The 19308-nt window shown below is 39.8% G+C and overlaps 1 protein-coding gene across 4 annotated transcripts in view; it reads left to right on the forward strand.

The window, feature by feature from the left end:
* dab2ipb (DAB2 interacting protein b) overlaps positions 1-19308 on the forward strand; it is a 174352-nt gene that overhangs the window by 69400 nt on the left and 85644 nt on the right. For all 4 annotated transcript variants that reach the window (XM_050053629.1, XM_050053627.1, XM_050053625.1 and 1 more), the window contains exon 3: positions 2555-2673. In XM_050053629.1, coding sequence (XP_049909586.1) covers positions 2555-2673 — 119 coding nt within the window. The remainder of the gene's footprint in view (positions 1-2554; positions 2674-19308) is intronic.

The following is a 19308-nucleotide window of genomic DNA, read 5'->3' on the forward strand; positions in this document are numbered from 1 at the left end:
GGAAACAGTCTATAATTGTTGCATAAATATTACCTACCAGCTTATTATGTCCATGCTCTTTGATCATCATCTTTTGTCAAGGTTCTGCATTTGAATGTTTCGTTAGTTTTATGTCTTTTTGTATTGGGGTCACACAATATATTGTTTCTCTTATCAACATTTTGATTTCAACTTGCGTGATGAGCACATGATGAAAGACTGCGATATTGCAAGCAGGGATTTTTTGAGTTAGTTGAAAGAGTATGAGTAGATAGAGTAAATGCAATTTGGAACGCAGCTGTCATTCCTTTTTTTTTATAAGTACCTTTTTGTTCAATTTGTTGAATAAAAGAATAAAGGAAATTATTGCCCTCATTCTTTTAAAACTCAACAAGCAGTTTGTTGTATAATAAGAGTATACTGAAAGCTGCAGAAAGGACTGAGTACACTTTAACATATGTTTATATATCACAAGAAATAGTGTTATTCCGATATATATCACAATCACATATTGCTAAGGTTGGGTATCGGTACTCGATACCTCTTAAAGGGGAAGTTCCGTTTTTTACAACCTGGATCTTATTTCTGGCATTAAATACGGTTGTTTACTCACCCAGATAAGTTTGGTATCATTTGGAGTCCTTCGGAAGATATTTAGATCCGCGAGAGCCACGTACATCCATATAGTGGGAATGATTGGGGCACCGACAATGAGGCTCTAAATAACACATTATCTGCCGCGAAACTCGTTCATTTCACCAATATGTTTTTATGAATCGCTAGAGTTGCTTGTCATCATCATCCGGGTCATTTATACTGACCTACTAACCTCTGACCTGGATGATGTCATCCAGAGGCAATTCGTAAAGACAGTCCTCTTTACCACCGAAACGTTCACCTTTCTGTTTCTCACTTTTTGTCACTGAGCACTATGTAATAATAAATTCACGTTTTGCATAAGATGTGCCTCTGCTTTTTGTGCAGTGTGCGGGCCGTTGTACACAAGCGATGAGAAGAAACTAAAGAAATGTCAATTCTCATAGTTATTTACTTATCAAGCAAACAAATTCAAGGAAAATAAACAATTTATTCATGTGTGTAGGCTACTTACTCAATCGAAAGTTGCCCGTTCGGTCCTGCAGGTTTTGGCTGGGTCTTCCAGTTTAGGTGGTAAAGAGGATTGTCTTTACGAATTGCCTCTGGATGACATCATCCAGGTCAGAGGTGAGTAGGTCAGTATAAATGACAGAAATAAGGTCCAGGTTGTAAAAAACGGAACTTCCCCTTTAAGGTATCCACAGAAATAACTCAACACTGAGTAATGTAATTTCTCCAGTCAAACGATATCTGTGTTTGATCTAACATCCAACGCAGAGCCATTAAAAGGTCCCAATAAACTCACACCGACACTTGTTGAACCTATTAATAACTGTTAGATAACATTAGCTGTGTGATGCTAACAGTTAGCCCTGTCACTGTGTTTGTACTGCTGAGCAGACTCTCACAACTGCCCCACAGCAGCTACAACCCCGACAGTCTTACCCCTAAATTAGCTCTAGCTCGTGAACCGGTTCCATTCAGGATTCTTGGAACCATGGTGCTATCTAGCAAATCAGCCTGTGTTTCCACCAGTTTTGTGCAGAGCCATTGTAATCAAGAATGGAGGCTGTTACACCAAGCACAACAGAAGAAGTAGCAAAATCCCTACTTAACATTGATTACCTGTGAACTTTGGCTCTGTTATCACAGATATTTGTTTTTACTGAAAAAACAAGAACGTACCAACTATTACTGAGTCCACTGCACGCTCTTTTTTTGTCAAAGGATTTCTCACTTGACTTCTTCATTGTTGCATTCTCCATCCTCTCTTTCCAACCTGTAGAATTTGACTGATGTCGTCACCGTTCGCACTTCAGGTCAAGGAAAACCTGCTATTGTTTGGTTCCAGCTGAGAACCAACTTTATGGGCTCTGTTCCAATTTATTTTTTGTTGACATGCTCTGAGAGGTTGAAAATTAGGTGCAGTAAGTGTAACTGAACTGGTTCCATGTTGGTGGAAAAGCAGTATCCGTGGTGTTGGGAAGTGGAGTATGTTGCAGATGGATTTGGCAGTGCAGAGGCTGAGATGCCACCAAACATTTGCAAGGATATAAGGCTATACCACAAGCCACTCCGTTCACATTATGGATATTGAGTAAAGTACTCTATTGATATTGGTTTCACTTTCAGGATACTGGTATTGTAATTTTTTAAATGACACCCAGACCTTCATATCGCATGTTTTTCTTATATCGTCTGGCCCTACTTTGTATTCAGGGAATATTCTATCTTTGACCTTGTCTTCATTTTTCTGACTGTGAACATCACTCTCACTCTGATATGAAGATCTATACTCATTTATTACCTATTAACTATTCATGACACTTGGCCTCACCGAATTTAGGACGTGAAGCGCAAATGTCGGTATTAATATGCTCTGTCCCGCTGCCAAGTTGAGCTCCATGATTGACATCTCGGAGACTCACAAAGTAGCAGCGACACGGTTTTACTGACTGTCTCCGTGTCTCTCCGTCAGGGCTTTCTAAGTCGACGGCTGAAGGGCTCCATAAAACGCACCAAGAGTCAACCCAAGCTTGACCGCAACTCCAGCTTCAGACACATCCTTCCTGGCTTCAGGAGCGTCGACAATGACAGGTAAGGTGTTTGTTGGTCGTGGTGATGCTGGTGTGTGTTTCTGTATGCTGGATTAGTTCACCTCTCTGTTCTATTCTGGTGCCTCTCTTTCTGCCTGATGGCTGGTTATTCAGGTCACTGTTGACATTTGCATGTTGTGTTGTCAGCGTATAGTGAAAAGAAGTGAATCTTGACTCTCATCTGTCACTTCTGATCTGTCTCACTCTTTCTCTTTTTCCCTGTGCAATTCATGACCATTCTCCTGTCCTGTGTTGTGTCATGCCATAGCAGGTTTGGTTTTTGATAGACCTGTGAAAATCAACTCATGTATTTGCAAAAAGGTACCTGTACTGAAATACCATTTGTTTTGCTTTGCCTCACCATTAGGGCTGGGCAATAGAAGCCATTTGAATACTGATTGCAATAGAAAATAGCAAGTAGGGTTGCCGCAGTAGTCGTTGATATGTTAAATTGACTTGCATTTGTATAGCACCTTTCTGGTCTTCCTACCACTGAAAGCGCTTTTACACTACATGCCACATTCACTCATTCTCACACACATTCATTCACTACCATACAAGAGCCCACCTGCTACTCAGTTAAATATTCACACACACTCACACACCCATGGATGGCCATCAGGAGCAATTTGGGGTTCAGCATCTTGCCTGAGGATACTTGGACATGTGGACCAGAGGAGCCAGGGATCGTCTTCGTAGTGAAAACAAAAGTGCCTCTTTGCTAATATTTTGGATTTAAACACAATGCTAATAGGGAACCTGATAACAGTAATGAGGGAAATGGAGTTGATAACATCGCAAAGAAGTTGGAGGTGTGCAGACTGTCGCCTGCAGCTCTTCATCTAACAGCTCACTGTGGCTACTCCTTATTGTTCCATTCCTCCCTGCAATATTTCAAACTGATCCTCTGTCAACAAGCGTTGAGAATGACAGATGATGTCTTGTTATTGCAGACGTATTTTTGGTGAACAATAGCAGCAGTACTAATCTTACTGGCAGCCCCATTGCATTTCCTGTGACTACGTCATAATAAAAGTCAACTAGTGATTTGCCAGTAATATGCTCCTACTGAGAAGCTGCAGCAGTAGGAAAGGTTTGCTTGTAATAGTACTAGCTAAATACAGTGCTGTACAGATAATGAGCATCATCAACAAATATCTTTCCTTGTAAAATATCCGCTGTAATCGGTAATACCGGTGTTGTCGCAGGTTTAATAACCAGTGGGGACATTTTCTATTTTTTGAAGCAATGCTGTCATTGCAGTCAGTTTCTCGCGGTTTGGATCCCTTCAGTGTTCGTTATTCAGGAGGTTTTTACCAGAGACCAAATTATCCGCAAAGGCCTCTTCCTCTCCAAAACAAACAGACCAGGTGATTGGAACTAGTAAAAAACACTGAATAAAGCAGTTTCACATTACAAACCAGTGTGTCTTCAACACTGCTTGTCTCATCTCACAAGGGGCTGCGAGCCCAGCACCTGCTAATGTGCGCTCACCTTCATTTTCTGGTAACTTAATATCCAGACATTCAGGAGGTTTTACCAGGAGCCGAATTATCCGCAGAGATCTCCTCTCCAAAACAAGTGGATCTGGTGATGTTAACCAGTAAAAACACTGAATAAAGCAGTTTCATGCTTAATATCAAAATTTCTCCAATGCGGTTTGGCACGGCAGGATCTGGGACTGAGCTGCCACTAATGTTTGCTCAGCTTGTTTCTCTGATAACTACAGATCCAGATGTCCCATGACTAAAAACCTTAATGCGGGTAAAACTTTTTGTTAAAGGCAACAAAGATCTAAAAAGTGTATTAAAACAGGATAAAAAGTCAATTTATGACAGCTTCTGGCAGACAACCCTAACCCTGATGCTTGCACAAAGCAGATATGATGCCACTGGCAGGCAACAGCGGCCAACCTCTATGAACGGTGTCCTTGATTAAAACACAGTTTTTCTCTGGCATTGAAAATTGTTGGAAACAACACAACTCAATAAAATACAAAACAGTGGTCTACGATTTTTAGACATTTTAATTCAGAAAAGTCACATATATCTTTAAAGTACAACATCAAATAGACAGGTAATGCGAACTGTTAACTAAGTCAGAAACCTGTGCCAACAGAGATGGGATAAGGGCAGTTTATCAACTGAAGCATCTAATAAAGCAGGCATAGTGCAAGCGCAGCAACAAACTAATATTACTATGTGCTTTGCCCCTGTTAATTCACAAATCATACACGCTGTTGCTTTTTAATAGCAAAGGACATGGTGCCAAAAGGTATCACTGATGAATGTAACTGACCCAACATATAAGATCATACAAGTCAATCTGTCACACACACTTTATACAAGATTCAATATTTGTGTTTAGTGTTTGATCATTTATTCATTCAAATAAGATAAGATAATCCTTTATTCATCCCACAGCGGGGAAATTTGCAAATGGATTCTCTGTTAGCAGCTCAAACAACTGTAGGTGGGTTTCTGAATCTACTGCAAGGGAATTTTAAGTGTATGAAAAACTTTGAAGACTTGACATCGTTTATATCCTGATATGTATGGATATCAGCTGTGATGCACAAAAACAACGTGATAGACTTATTGTTGTGTTGCCTTACCTCACTCACCAAGCTGCCCCACATAACATTTCTATCACTGCCATCTCTGGCCCGATGACCAAACTATACAGAGCCATTATAAGTCCTCTGTCCCCAGCACTGCACCATGTGATGGTGTTTCGCCTCAGGCTGTGATAATTGCCAGTTTCTGATAACTTCTTCTGATTTCCTCAGGAGTTCAGCCACTTGGCAAACATTTGCCCTCGCCTAACGACGTCAATTACGATTCCAGACTGGGCTACGCTGACCTGCAGTCGCACTCTGCTTTCCGTGCATGCACAAGCAACAGCTATAATTCCCAGCACCTATCTTTGCTGCATCTGGAAAAAAGCCAAGGTGTCCATCTGTGGAGATTAATTAATGGAGGTGCTGCTTTTGAAGAGATGTTCCGCGGCTCTCGGTTTCAGAACTCCGAGCCGAGTCGCTGCCTCTCTTCGTACTTTTAATGAGGCATTAACATCACTGTCAAACTATCACAAGGGAACACATAGCAATTGTTCAGTGCGGAACATAGTGAACTGTTCCCCTGGTGCAGTCGGACAAAATGAGCTCATGCGTCCGCTTCTTTGTCCCGCTGTCTTTTCTCATTCTCTTTCCCACTTCTACCCATTTTTTTTATAGCTCCTATTTTTCTAACCTCGCTCCCTTCTATCCATTTCAGACTCATCACTCTCCAATTTCATCCTCTCCCACCCTCCCCCTTCCTTTTCTCTATTTTTCAAACAGTGGTGAGGTTTTCTAACCTATCAGCATTTATGTTTCCCTCTGATAAAGCGCCCAGAGAAGAAAGCAAATATCGGACAGGAAATTGGAATGTTCAGGAGGTGTCTTATCTCACCTGGTTTAACACTGTAACACACACTACATACACCTCACTTGCAAATTCACACAGTGACTCCCATATAATGATTGGCCTTCGTACACATATCCTCCTGTAGCAGAAGAAGAGAGAATCGCCTGGTGCTCTCACTCCTCTAGGACATTATACAAGCAAGGATATAGTAGCATGTGTGTGTGTGCTTTGGTGTTTGTGTGGAAAAGAGGAGGGAAAGCATGAAAAAGTTGCAGTAATGTGCTGTGAGAGGAGTCAGTGGCACTCCCTGTCAGCCCAGAAGCGGCCTCCCCACAGGGCAGAAAAACGCTTCAGAGGAAGACAGGCTTGGGAACTGGCAGAAGAGGGAACAGAGATGATGAGACGGAGGAGAGATGGAGGGAGGGAATCCTATACCCTGAAAACTCCCTGGTGTGCAGATGTGCAGCCTTGAATGTGAGAGATGCAGTGCATGCAGGGAACATTTAGTCTTCACTGTACATCACATTTCCACCACCAGAGAGTTATGTACAAGATTTCAGTCATTTATATCAGTGTGATTACATCACTTACAGTAGTCGTTACATATTCTGCGGTTACACTTCACAGCATGTATTTTTATACCACCACACCAGCGACAAACGTGGCCGAAGACATTATGTTTTCAGGTTGTCCATCCATCCATCCCATTCTCATGAAAACAATATCCCAAGAACACATTTAGGGAATTTCTTCAAATTTGGCACAAACACCCACCTAAACTCAGTGATGAACTGATTCGATTTTGGTGGTCATAGGTTGAAAGTCAAGGTCATTGTGATATCATCTGTCTCATTCTAATGAACACAATCTCTCAAGAACACATTTAGGGAATTTCTTTACATTTGGCACAAACATCCACCTGGACTCAGTGATCAACTGATTTGATTTTGGTGGTCATAGGTTGAAAGTAAAGGACATTTTGACCTCATCTGTCTCATTCTAGTGAATGCAATATCTCAAGAATGGCTGTAGGGATTTTTTTTCCAAATTTGGCACCAACGTCTATTCAGACTAAACGATGAAAGGTTAGAATTTGGTGGTCAAAGGTCACTGTGACTTTGCTCCTGTCTTGAATGTGTTATCTCAAGAACACCTCTAGGGAATTTATTCAGATTTGGCACAAACATCCACTTTGAGTCAAGGATGAACTGATGAGAATTTAGTGGTCAAAGGTCAAGAACACTGTGACCTTGCCCGTCTCGTATCGGGAATGCAATATCTCAAGAAGGGAATTTCTTCAAATTTGGCACAAACATCCACTTGGACTCAAGAATGAACTAATTAGAATTTGGTGGTCAAATGTCAAGGTCACTGTGACCTCACAAAGGTTTTTTTTTTTTTTCGACCAGAAATAATTCATACGCTAATTATTACATGACATCATACAAATGTCTAATAGGATATAATTATGAGGTAATGACATGTTATATCAAAAGGTCAAAGGTCAGCATCATAATGTTCATTTTTCTGGCCATTATAACTCCAGAACAGAAGAGGAGACATTTGGTTAGATACTAAATTGGTGACCCTAATCTTGGGTGCCCACCTTGAAACTGTGTTGACTGTATAGATCTTCTGTACTTCTGTACCTCTGCGGAGGCATACAACTGTGTGGCAGTATTCCTAGTTATCATGATTTTTAAAAAAAAAATAAAAATTTTGTGAGAGTAGAAACACAGCATCATACACAAAAACACATTTGTGTGTGTTAGCTGTGATGACATTGTTAGGCCTTGTAGCCTGAGGCGGTCTCAAGAGAGAGACCTGCAGATGAGGAGCAGCTGGACTTCTGAAATGAAATATTCATCTGTGTTAATCAGAGGCTGGACACTCACTGAACACTCATATCTTTGGGGAAACAGAAACACAGCAATGCGTGGGTGTGCACACTGACACTGTATACACAAACAACTTACTGGATTTATTTATTTTTTTGTCTAAAGGAAATATATCTATTTATACTTTATTACACTCTTAAGAATATAGTCAGGTTGTTTTTCAGGGTTCTCAAATGTACTGTATCATCTGCAGATAGTGACAGGGTGCAGAATTTACACTCCGGCTTTCACTGAGGCAGCCGAGGTAATTATAAGAGCAACAGAATAGGAAACCTGGGTTACAATGAAAGTTACAGTATCTCAAATAATTGTCTAGGCTTCTCTGTTATTATAACTGTATGTATAGAACAGAGGGTACTACAGAAATGAGGAAGCAGTTTCAAAACTTTTAGGGAAGCAGTTTAGTTGGGGTTTTTTTTATCTGTGGTATGTGGCGTGACTGCTAACCTCAGTTTAGTTGTAAATCACAATAACTTCACTATAATTTTGTATATACAATGCCTACAATACAATACATAATTAAGTGTCTCCACGCAATGGTCTGTCATTGTTTTGTACACTCACCTGATGATACCCATGTCTCTTGTCATTCTCTACATGTTTTACTCGTATCAATTATGAGCTGACCCTCACGAGCTTCGGTGCCCTCATCTGATCTGTCTCGACTGGGCTTGAAATACTTTTTTTCCCCCCGTGAATGCACTGGTGCATATAACTTTTTAAATGACATGCACTATTTTTTTTTACCAGTACCAATATCTCTATTCTTTTACTGCACCTTTTGGTGTGTCCTTTTTTTCTTGGAACTTCTGCCATGGCCAGATCCAACCAAAAGCAATTGACTGCTGCAACATTTTGAATGAAGTTTTATTGGTAACAGTGTGCTGTACAGATCATGATTTCTCTACCAAGTTACACGGCACTGACAGCTTTTCAATTTGATATAGAGTGAGATAGTAAAATAACTTTTTGCATGGTGAAAGTCAGTGTCATCCTGAACAGGATTCCAATGAAAATGTCAGCAAACGTCTAAGGGAAAACATCTACCTATTTATGAGAGCTTAAAAATTAGGACATTTTCAACGTGTTACAAACCTATTAATGGAAACTGTTTAATCATTTAATTAGGACTTCTTTACTGATGGTTTTATTAGCTGTATATAAAATGTGAAATTGTTGCTGTAGTGCAAATCTTTTGTTATCCTTTTTAGCCGCTCCAGGTACCAGTACCATAACAGCCTGAATAGACGTGCGTTAAAATCCAAGCAGCAACTAGCTTGACTGCAGTGTTTTACGCAGTGCTGCTGTTGCGCTGTCCTGCTTACTCTTGTCTGTCCATGCGCCGTCAGTGTCCAGCTTTTAAGCTTTTAATTTAAGTTTTACGGAAAGTTAGTTTTATCATTACACAAGAAAACGGACGTGTTGCATGACAGTGTATGGAAAAGCTCAGTTGCGTGAGTCTCACGGTCAATGCCTGAGAGTTGGCAGCCCTAAAGTTACATGCACAGATGCACATAGAGCTGAGATTATCATGCTTAGCTAAAATTTTATGTGCCTATGAATGCAGTTATCAAGCCCTGACCGACCTTTCCTGGACTTTGTGGACGACCTGGCGAATATCACAGTGTTTGCAACAGTACGGCTTTTAGATTCTTTATCAGCAGCAGAGTGCCTTGGTTGAACAGTGCAGCATATGGTGGAGGTTGATCTCATCATATTTTTTCATTAAGCAATTGGCAGATGATATTTTTACAAAGTGTTTTCAAATAGAAATTCATCCATTTATTAGAGATCTGCATGGTGTTACTTGCCTTTGCCTGTGTATATGCATAGCAATATATAACTGTAAGGAGGACATAGTTTTATTCTAGGGCAGTTCATGTATCTAAACTAGCTGAAATAATTAGTTCTTAAAGGTTCCCTGTGGAGTTTTTGACACCAAGGAGTGTTTTTCTGAGTGTTTTGTGTCGTACAGAAGGTGACACATTGAACATTCCTGCTAATGGTGTCAGATGGTGGTGGTAAAGCGCAAAGAAGTGTGGCAATGTGCCAATAAGAGCAACAAAGAGGCGAGAAGGGAGAAAAGGAAAAAAAAAAAAAAAAAAAAAAAAGAGCAACAAAGAGGCGAATAAACAGGAATTCAAACAATGCAGAATTAAGAATATTCTAAAAATACTTTGAATATGTTTTATGAGGAAGGAACATATCTTTAATACGTTTGTTAGACTTTCAGAGTGTTTTCTTGAGAAAAAGAGGATGTAAATATGAATAAGAAAACTGAACAGGGCACAAGATAGATCATCGTCCAGCCCACCCACCCACGCCCCACCTCTCCTTCTCTTCCTCTGCTGCTGCTTTCCTCCCTGTTGCATCATGCCAGATGTTGCTGGGCATTGCAATTCAGGGTCATTTATATATTGTTTGACTTATTGAATATTCAAACAAGAAGTGGTTCAGTGTGTGTAGATGTGTGTGTGTTGGATCTTGATTGAAAGTACTGAGCTCTAACATTCGGCTACACCTACAAAATATCGCCCCAGATATAAATACATGCAAGCATGCACACGCACATTTTACATACTGTAGTGTGTCTACAGCTCCCCTGAGTGCACCCAAATCAATTATGACATCATTGCTGGTGACAGCGCCCACCAGCTGACTTCCTGTCTATCCAGCCTTCTACTATGTAATGGGAATATTTATCTGTGTGCATATTGTGGGCACGGTGGTGGCTGGATGGAACTGACTGATTGTGATTTGTCTGTAATCATATGCATATCTTTGCATTTATATGTGTGTTTGGGTAACTGCAGTTGTCAGCTCTGTGGGCACCAGTGACTCATGTGTTTCTACAGACGGACTGCTTCTTTAACACATCAGGAAAGCTTTTTTTTTTTTACCATCACTCAGACTCTGAATATTAGCAGATGGATAAAATGGCTGAACCGATTTATTACATCCATATTTCTCTTCCTGTTTCTGTCCCCCGTCTCGCTTGTCTCAGGCAATCTGCTCAGCGTATGCTTTAATTATGTATGCATTACATAGAAAATAGAATACTATACTGCATGCTGATAGATCTTATAGATGCATGCTGGAAGAGGCTCTTGAACAATATAAAAAATATATCTGCAACCAAGACAAGACGACGGTATTACAACACAGATAATGCACATGGAAAATAGATATACAAACCTTAGGTGTTGATATAGTGTCAGCGTTAAAACAATTCACACTATACTGAAACAGAATTTAAAATTACTGGAGTCACTGAGTCCAAATTACCACTTTTATTGACTTTTCACTAATGAGGAACTGTAAACATTTTATTTTTACCCACATTATGTAAATTGTTTCTCTGCACATGATGGTCTAAATGCAGTTTCAAAGCCATATTCTCACTGCAAGGAATATAATTCTGTGGATAAATTCCTATTTACTTCCTTTTATTTAAATGTGTTTTAATCGAAAATGAGTCACAGTGAAAAATAGAAATTCCATGTAATTTGTGTGTAACTTCAAACTCTTCCTTGGATCATTAAAACGCCGACATCATTGCTGAGGACATGACCTCTGTCTCCTCAAGGAAGTATTTCACTGCTGGAAAGATGGTGTTTTCGTAAAACTGGGATGCCTATGCAGTAGAGAGAAAAATGGCTGTGGCACTCACTTTTTGCTCAAGAAGTAAAAAACCTACAGCTGCCAGAATGCACTGCACCACATCAGACCAATAAATGCTCCCACTGGTGGCTGATGTAATGTGAGCTTGGATGTTTTTCCACAACAATATGGCAGCATGCTGGTAATAAATGATCTTGAATTACTGATAAACTAGGCCTCCAGGAAAGCTGCTCAGCCTTGTTTCCGATTTCCAGTGGCCACATACGGTATTGCAGCAAAAAAAATCCTTTGTGGCCCAAAAAACATTTTCCCATAGACCACCACTGTAAAAGAGATGGCTCTAAAACTGTTGACAGTACAGCTGGAACTGCAAACAAGGTCAATTATGACTTTTTCTATTCTAAATTGTTGATTCATGGTGGTTTTGATATATGTAAATCTTTCCTCGAGCTTAGAAAAGCAATTTCAAATCCGTGATGTCATTACAATGTAAAGTCTATAAGCCAAGTGGGAACTTGCAGGCGGGGCCAGCGGGACAAACACTACTGTGCATATTCAGTGGGCCACATATCACGGGAGTAAACCCAGGAAGCAAGACACTGGCGTATGCGCCAGTTGAGCAACTCTATTGAATTGAATAGGCGCCATCTGGGTGTCCCGTATCTAGGTATTATTTTACAGTTGAACGGGAAGCTAAAATAACTCTGAAAACATTGGAGGTGAAAAATAGGCAACACAGTAACAGAATCCCGGTTCATATTTGATCAGCACTGCTTAGTTCTCCAGCTTGATCTCACTTTCTTGAGCATTCAAGAAACAGTATGGTGCCCACTTCCTGTTCACAAATTCTCATATTACAGCCAAACAGGACACTAAAACATGTTTCTGAAGATATTTAAGGCAAGAAATTGGCAATACAGTAACCGAATCTTGGTTTATATTTGATCAGCAGTGCCTGATTTTACCTTTTGATCTGAGTTTGAGAGAGGGGCAGGTCTCTGTCTTGATCCGCTTGTACACTCTATGTGTCCATGGTGGTGGGCATACAACAATGTAAATGTAAAATTTGTAGTTCAATTAACAGTCCTATAGCTAGATGAGAAATGAGCAGGGAGATCTGGGTGCTGGTACTGTAAGATGGAGGGAAGTTTACCACAGGTCATTCACACATACTACACACATTGTTATGACACAAAGCTGGTTGAAAATCAGTAAAGCACCTGTTTAATGGTAACCACAGCTCTGAAACGATTCCTCTTTTAGATATAAAAATTGAAAGGACAAACACTTTAAAAGTACCTACAATACTGCACATGGCAAGAAGGACACACATTTTGCATGGCATTCTGAGATAATAGGAGCCTCTTCTTGTACCCATTTTTGGAGAATTGAGTGTCTGTTAAAAGGTTTAGAAAAATACACTGGTACCTAAACTGATTATTGGGGTTAGGTATTGAATGTCACAATTCCAGTGACCATATAAGGCACTGAAGCAGTGGTATCAGCATGTGTGTTGTAAGAAGCTTTAGCCTGTAGCTGTGAATGGCTGCCTGTAACAGGATTCAAGAGCCCTTGATACAACACCCCCCCCCCTGTCATTTTTCATAAAGCCGCACCAATGGGTGCCATGGTAATTGTTGCAGGTGGGGGTGCTGGAGTGTGTATGTGAGGACATAGCAGCATAGTGAGGGAGTGAGAGACACATCCATCCATAAATCCAATAAAGTGATGCCATTTAGAGTTATTAAATTCTGTAAACATTCCCCAGGTGGATTGGACTGTAATATCCAACCTTTTCTATTGCTCCCTCCCCTCCTTCCCCTCCCCATCTCCCTCCACATCTCACTCACTTACTTACTGACATTCACTTTTTGCTCTGCCAGCATCCCAACGTCTATTAACCCTTCGTATTACAAGCCCCTGTCTCTTCTCACATTTGGCTTTCTCCTCTTGCTCCAGTGTTAATTTCATTCTGTCTCTGTGGCCCAGCGCTGCTTTGCTGTCATTTGTCACTGTGGTCCTGTCTTGTCTGTGCTGTTCATGCTAATAGTTGTGTTTGGAGCTGCAGTTCACTGGTGGATTTCTGCTACATTAAACCCAATCCAGCGCTCACAGACTTGTCCCCAGATCTTCTCCCCTCCTCTCTCTGCCCCGTCTTCTTCATTTCGCGCAACTGCACCAACTCCTCGCATCTCCTCTTGTTCAAATTTGTCATAATTTGCTTACTCCCTACCCTGTCGTCTCTCCTCAGTTTTGGGGAAAATGTCCCCTTCACCAACTCTTCATCCTCCTTTCTTCTCCAGTCATTACATCAATCCCACTCCCCTGATGCTAAAGGTCACGCGCTGGTTGATCACACCTGCCGACGGCATAATTATGCACCAGGGATGGGACGATGTATGACTTTACTGCGGATTGGGAGAAAAAAAACTCAATAAGTTGATCGTGGTGAATTTCCATTATTGGCATAATAGTGAATATCATTTCCAGCAGCACCCGAGGAGGCTGCGGGGCAACCAACGATGAAACAAACTCTTTAAAAACAGACTGCATACACACCAACCTCTAAACACACAAAAGATCTGAATCGAGTATTGGCATCTTTCATATCAAAAGATGCGATGCCATGTCAAATAGCTGGAAAGCCTGGCGTTTTAAGATTGTTTGTTGTTCACTTAAAAAGGATGCTCACTAAAAAGATGTGTTGTATTTGTATATGGAATAAAAATATTGTGTCTTAACCTAATGTAAGCTACATTCTGGTGTTCTACTGCCATTTATGGAGGGGTGGTGGATGGGTCAAACAAAGATGGACTTTTAACCAGAAGGCCGCTGTTCATGTCCTGTGTGACACCAAAAATTAACGTAGTCACGTGACTTTGCAGACTTTGCATTACTATTTGTATAGTACTTTACAAAGGAACGTTAAGTAACTACACAACATACACAAGTTTATGCCGCTTACATCCTGTATGCAGTTATTGTAACCACAACCACGACCTTTTCCTAAACCTAATCAAGTTTATTTTTGGTCTGTAAACCTAACATATTATTCTTCTCCTAAACCTAACCAAGCTGCAACCATTTCACAACATTAACCACATGTTTGAAACTGTGACCGTTCCCAATAGACTTTGCATTGGCACATCATTTTAAGACATTTCATGCCCACCACTATGTTATGCAATGTTAAGCGGTTGTGTCCACGTCACGCAGGTCTGAGACTTTGTTGATTATGCACACACATACTGGCACACTCTTTTTTTCAGTCAGAGAAGTGATCCATTTATTTTCATTTCCTTCTGGCATCATCTTTATATTCATTCATTCACTTATTCATTCACTGCATGGTCTTCTCTGTTGATTCAGTATTTATTGGTGATGATTACTAGCACAATGTATGCATACACAGTAAGGATGTGGGCCTGGACACTGTCCAGACAAGTAATGTACTCAGTAAAGACAACAATCAGATGCCCAGCTACGGGTATTTTTGCCAATCAGAAGAAAAACGACAGCAGTGCTTCCATTATGTCCATTGCAGCAGTATAATTAGACAGAGGAAGCGTGCATCTTTCTCCTTCTCCTTCTCTCTTTGGCATCCTTCCCCTCACACCATCTCATTTGCAATGCATCAGCATGATTTGGCGTAGATGAAACAGAGCTCTCAGGGTAATAATGTGTTGTACAGAGCTGGTTTCACCTACCACTGTGCATTATTAAGCTCTATCCCATACAGACCAGGGTAGCATTAGCATCTCAAAAGCTAATGACTCTTAATTTGGTGATGATTGCATGGCTTCATGGCATAATCTCTCTCTTTTTCGAGATTATAACAAGGACTTTATTAATTCACGAGAAATGCGGTGTTGTTTAGGTGCTTCGGCAGAGGTGGGTGTTTTTGAAAAGGTTGATCTATCCTGCTTATATAAACAGAGGGCTCTTCATTTGCTTCAAGGACAGAGATTGCTATTCAGTTTTGAAGTTCTAGCAACAAGGATGAGTGTCTGTGTTTTTTTCTGTTTTAGTTTTCTGCCACCGTCAAACAGAACAAGTTTTATAGATTGATGTCCAAGGTTATACCGTCTGTTACGCAGAGTCCCCAAAGTATCTGAAGTACATTAACTAAGACAAACTCCTCTGAATGAGACTGGTTTTTCTTACTGCTAGTGTTGGTTGTTCAAACACTCTCAGAAACAAACAACTTCCGAAAAATATTATTGAAAATTCTCCTCTCAAACAGTCAAGAAGGACATTTCAGTGAGGGTCAATACAGGAAAAAGACAGAATTTGTTTTATTAAATATTTTCAGATGAAAATGTGCAGAAATCAAAGGAATGATTTGGTCTGTCATCAGGTTAACATATTTCGATTACATAAAAGAATCTTTCTTATCAAGTCATCAAATTTCGCCCTTAACCTAAAAAGGTATCATTTATGTAATTATATCAAACAAAATGAAAAAAATATTTAATTATAACTTGTAGAATTTACCCAATTTACTTAAATAAAGTTTTTGTAATGTGTAAATAAATTTTGTGCATTTCAAACATATTGGATTTACTTTAATTAGGATTATGTAGGCTAATACTGTTAAGAAATTATATTTATTTCAAATATGTTATAGAATTATGAACAGTAACCACATACATTTTATTAAAGTAAATTAGTAAAATTCTATGAGCTACAGTTACATATATTTTAAGTTCATCTCAGTTTTATTTGATTTAATTATATAAATAGTATTTTTTGGTTTGTTAGAATTATTTGCCTCAATATGATTGAAATTTTATATATGATTGAAATAAGCAAACCTGACGAAATAGACCAATGATGTTCTTTGAGTAAAGCTTTTTTTTTTTTTTTTAATTAAAATTCCAGAAAATAAACGGAGTGTATTCAGTCTTTCACAAAGATTTAATTCAGTGGCTTGAAAGAGAGGCCAGGAGGCCACCAGCAGCTTATTAATGTGATTATGTACTGTAATAAAGTCTTGTTGGAACAAATTAAGTGATGCACAAATTGTACCCTCCAAAATATCCACTGATCTTTTCAGATTCATCTGTAAGTACAGTCCCTCAAACTAATTCAAGAAAGCTCTGCAAGTGAAGGTTCCATTATGATGTGCTGATGTGCAGTAAGATTTCATATGGCCTTGGTTCCACTTCTCAGCTCGGCGCTGTTCAAAAACCTTTGGCTTGTTATTTACTTCCTTTAAGGAATGTATGCATCCCTCATATAAATGAACGGAATATGTGAGATTTACAGTGGACCAAATTAGGTTCAATGTATTCTAGAGAACCATGCGGCGTATTGCTTCTCCGATCACTTCACTATCTGCATAATCAACCCCGAGGCTATTGCAGTGGTGTTGACACCTGCACAGCTGGTGGGTTTCGGTGGCTCGGTTGACGTTTAACCCTGCTGGGCCTTCTGTGAGCCTGGGCAAGCATGGCCAAGGGTCTCCTCTCTTTCATTCTCTCCCCGGGTAATGAGCTGTAATGGATAGGGCCTTGGGCGTGACAGGAATACCGAGGGCCCCATCAAAGCAGCTCCCTGCGCATCCCTTTAAAGGACTGCTCAGTACGCATGCAAACACTCATTTACTCATTCATTCCTCTCTTGAATCTACTCCGGTCACTAGCTTTCAGTTATTTATTATTCACACATATTAGACATGTTATATCTTTGTTGCCTTCTTAAATGAAAACATGTTTTTACTCTGAAAATTATAAGAATAGAGTAGGAGTTAAGTGTATGGTAAAAGAGTAAAAAATCACACACCAGTGTCCTTTCAACAGATTGATCATTTTTTGGGTGGTTGATCCCAGTTTAGGTGAAAGAGCTGCACAGTAATCAAATATTAATCTTGATCATATTTTTGGCTTCCTCACAATTAATTGAAGATGATCAACTGCGATATTGGTGTTTAAAATGCGTGTTCCGCTCCTAGAAAACTCCGCTGCATATCAAATCAAGCGCTTCCTAAACGAACAGCCAGCCTCCACATTTGGGGAGCTGTAACGCTGCTGCTGTAACGCTGCTGCTGCACGCGCACCCTGCAGCGAAAAACTTACCTGAATGTTGTGGCTGCAGACGGGCAAAACGAAAATCAAATGTATGGAGAAGAAGGTGATCTGTTGTGTGGAAGTATTTTGGATTTAGGGCACATGATGTTAAGCAAGAACAAGTCATATGCAAAGAGTGCATGAGACTTGTGTCTGCCCTACAAAGTAACACAACTAGCTTGGTCAAACACCTGAATAAAACTCTTAAGTATGCAGTACAATGAATGCATGAAGGCCAAGAAAAATAATGTCGCTAACCATACCTCACCGAATTCTTGTCCTTGTTCAGCATCAATCAGACATCCATAACAACGATGCTGTACAGCACATCACCGTATTCATCCAGCTCCCAAAGACAGATTGAAATAACCAATGCAGTCACATTTTGCCAAAGATACATGTCCAATAAACTCTGATTTATCTTTAGTAAGCCTGTAGTTTGGGCTCAGTTTTATTTATATTTTGCTTCTAGGAGTGCATTGAATTGAATCCAGGTGAACAAGAACCTCTTTTTGAATCTTATTTTGATGCAAACATTTATTAATAAGCAAGAATGTAGCACAGGGTGCGAGTAAAGATGGTGCTGTGTTGATTTAATTTTGGGTGAAAAGTTTTCTGTATATTTTGCCTCTAGGAGATCGTTGTGAATAAGGACCAGTTTTATTTAGATTCAAAATAAGGCATTAGCATTCAAAAAAATTTACCCCTTAAATCAGTGAATAATTGTGATAAATAATCATGACCTCAGTTTTGATCAAAATAACTGTGATTATCATGTTGGCCATAATTGTGCAGTGGCATAATAATGGGTCATGCACTGTCATTTCCAAAACTTTAAGTTGGCACTGAAGCAATATTGAATACTAGAGCTGCATGTAATATTTTCTTGTCTATATGATGGCACATCAGACTCTTCAACCTCTGCTTTTCACCTAAAATAATCCTTGCACAAAATAAAAAAATACACTTTTTGTCCAGAGAGAAATCTCTTTGGGAAGCACGTCCAAATATATGCTTTGTATTGAATATACACACACACACACACATGCACGCGTAAAAGAGGTCAGTGGCACTGACAGTCCAGATGGTACTCAGTGACTCTTACAGAGCCACTAAATTACCATGGTGATGACTCTAGATGGATTTTCACCACTTTCACTTCACTAACAGGCCTCTCTGCCACTTTACTGTTCACCCTTCCTTTCACTCATTTCTGTAGTCTCTCTGTGTGTGCATATGTGTGTGTGTGCGCGGTGTGTAATCTTTGTGACGGGACTCCGCCAGGGTTTTTAGTCTGCCGTGGACTAATAAAAGCTCATATATTGCAAACTTCAGGCCGCTCTAGCTGTGTGCATCTGACATACTGTGGTATGAATTTCAATGCACTTTATCCAAACCGACTAACGGCGAGATGAAGTATATATTAAAAAAAAAAAAAGGCTTCGGTTTCACACCATTTAGATCACTATCATTACAATTAACTGATGGTAATGAACCAAAGGACCTTCACAATATTCATGAGGCTAAAAATGAAGCTCCAGGAAATGTAAATGAAAACTTAAAAAGGCTGGTAGATGTTTTTTTTGTTGTTGTTTTGTTATATAATGATTGAAAATGATGTCAGGCACTTCATGAAGATATT

The sequence above is a fragment of the Epinephelus moara genome, chromosome 9 (assembly GCF_006386435.1).
Source record: "Epinephelus moara isolate mb chromosome 9, YSFRI_EMoa_1.0, whole genome shotgun sequence".
Classification (NCBI taxonomy): domain Eukaryota; kingdom Metazoa; phylum Chordata; class Actinopteri; order Perciformes; family Serranidae; genus Epinephelus; species Epinephelus moara.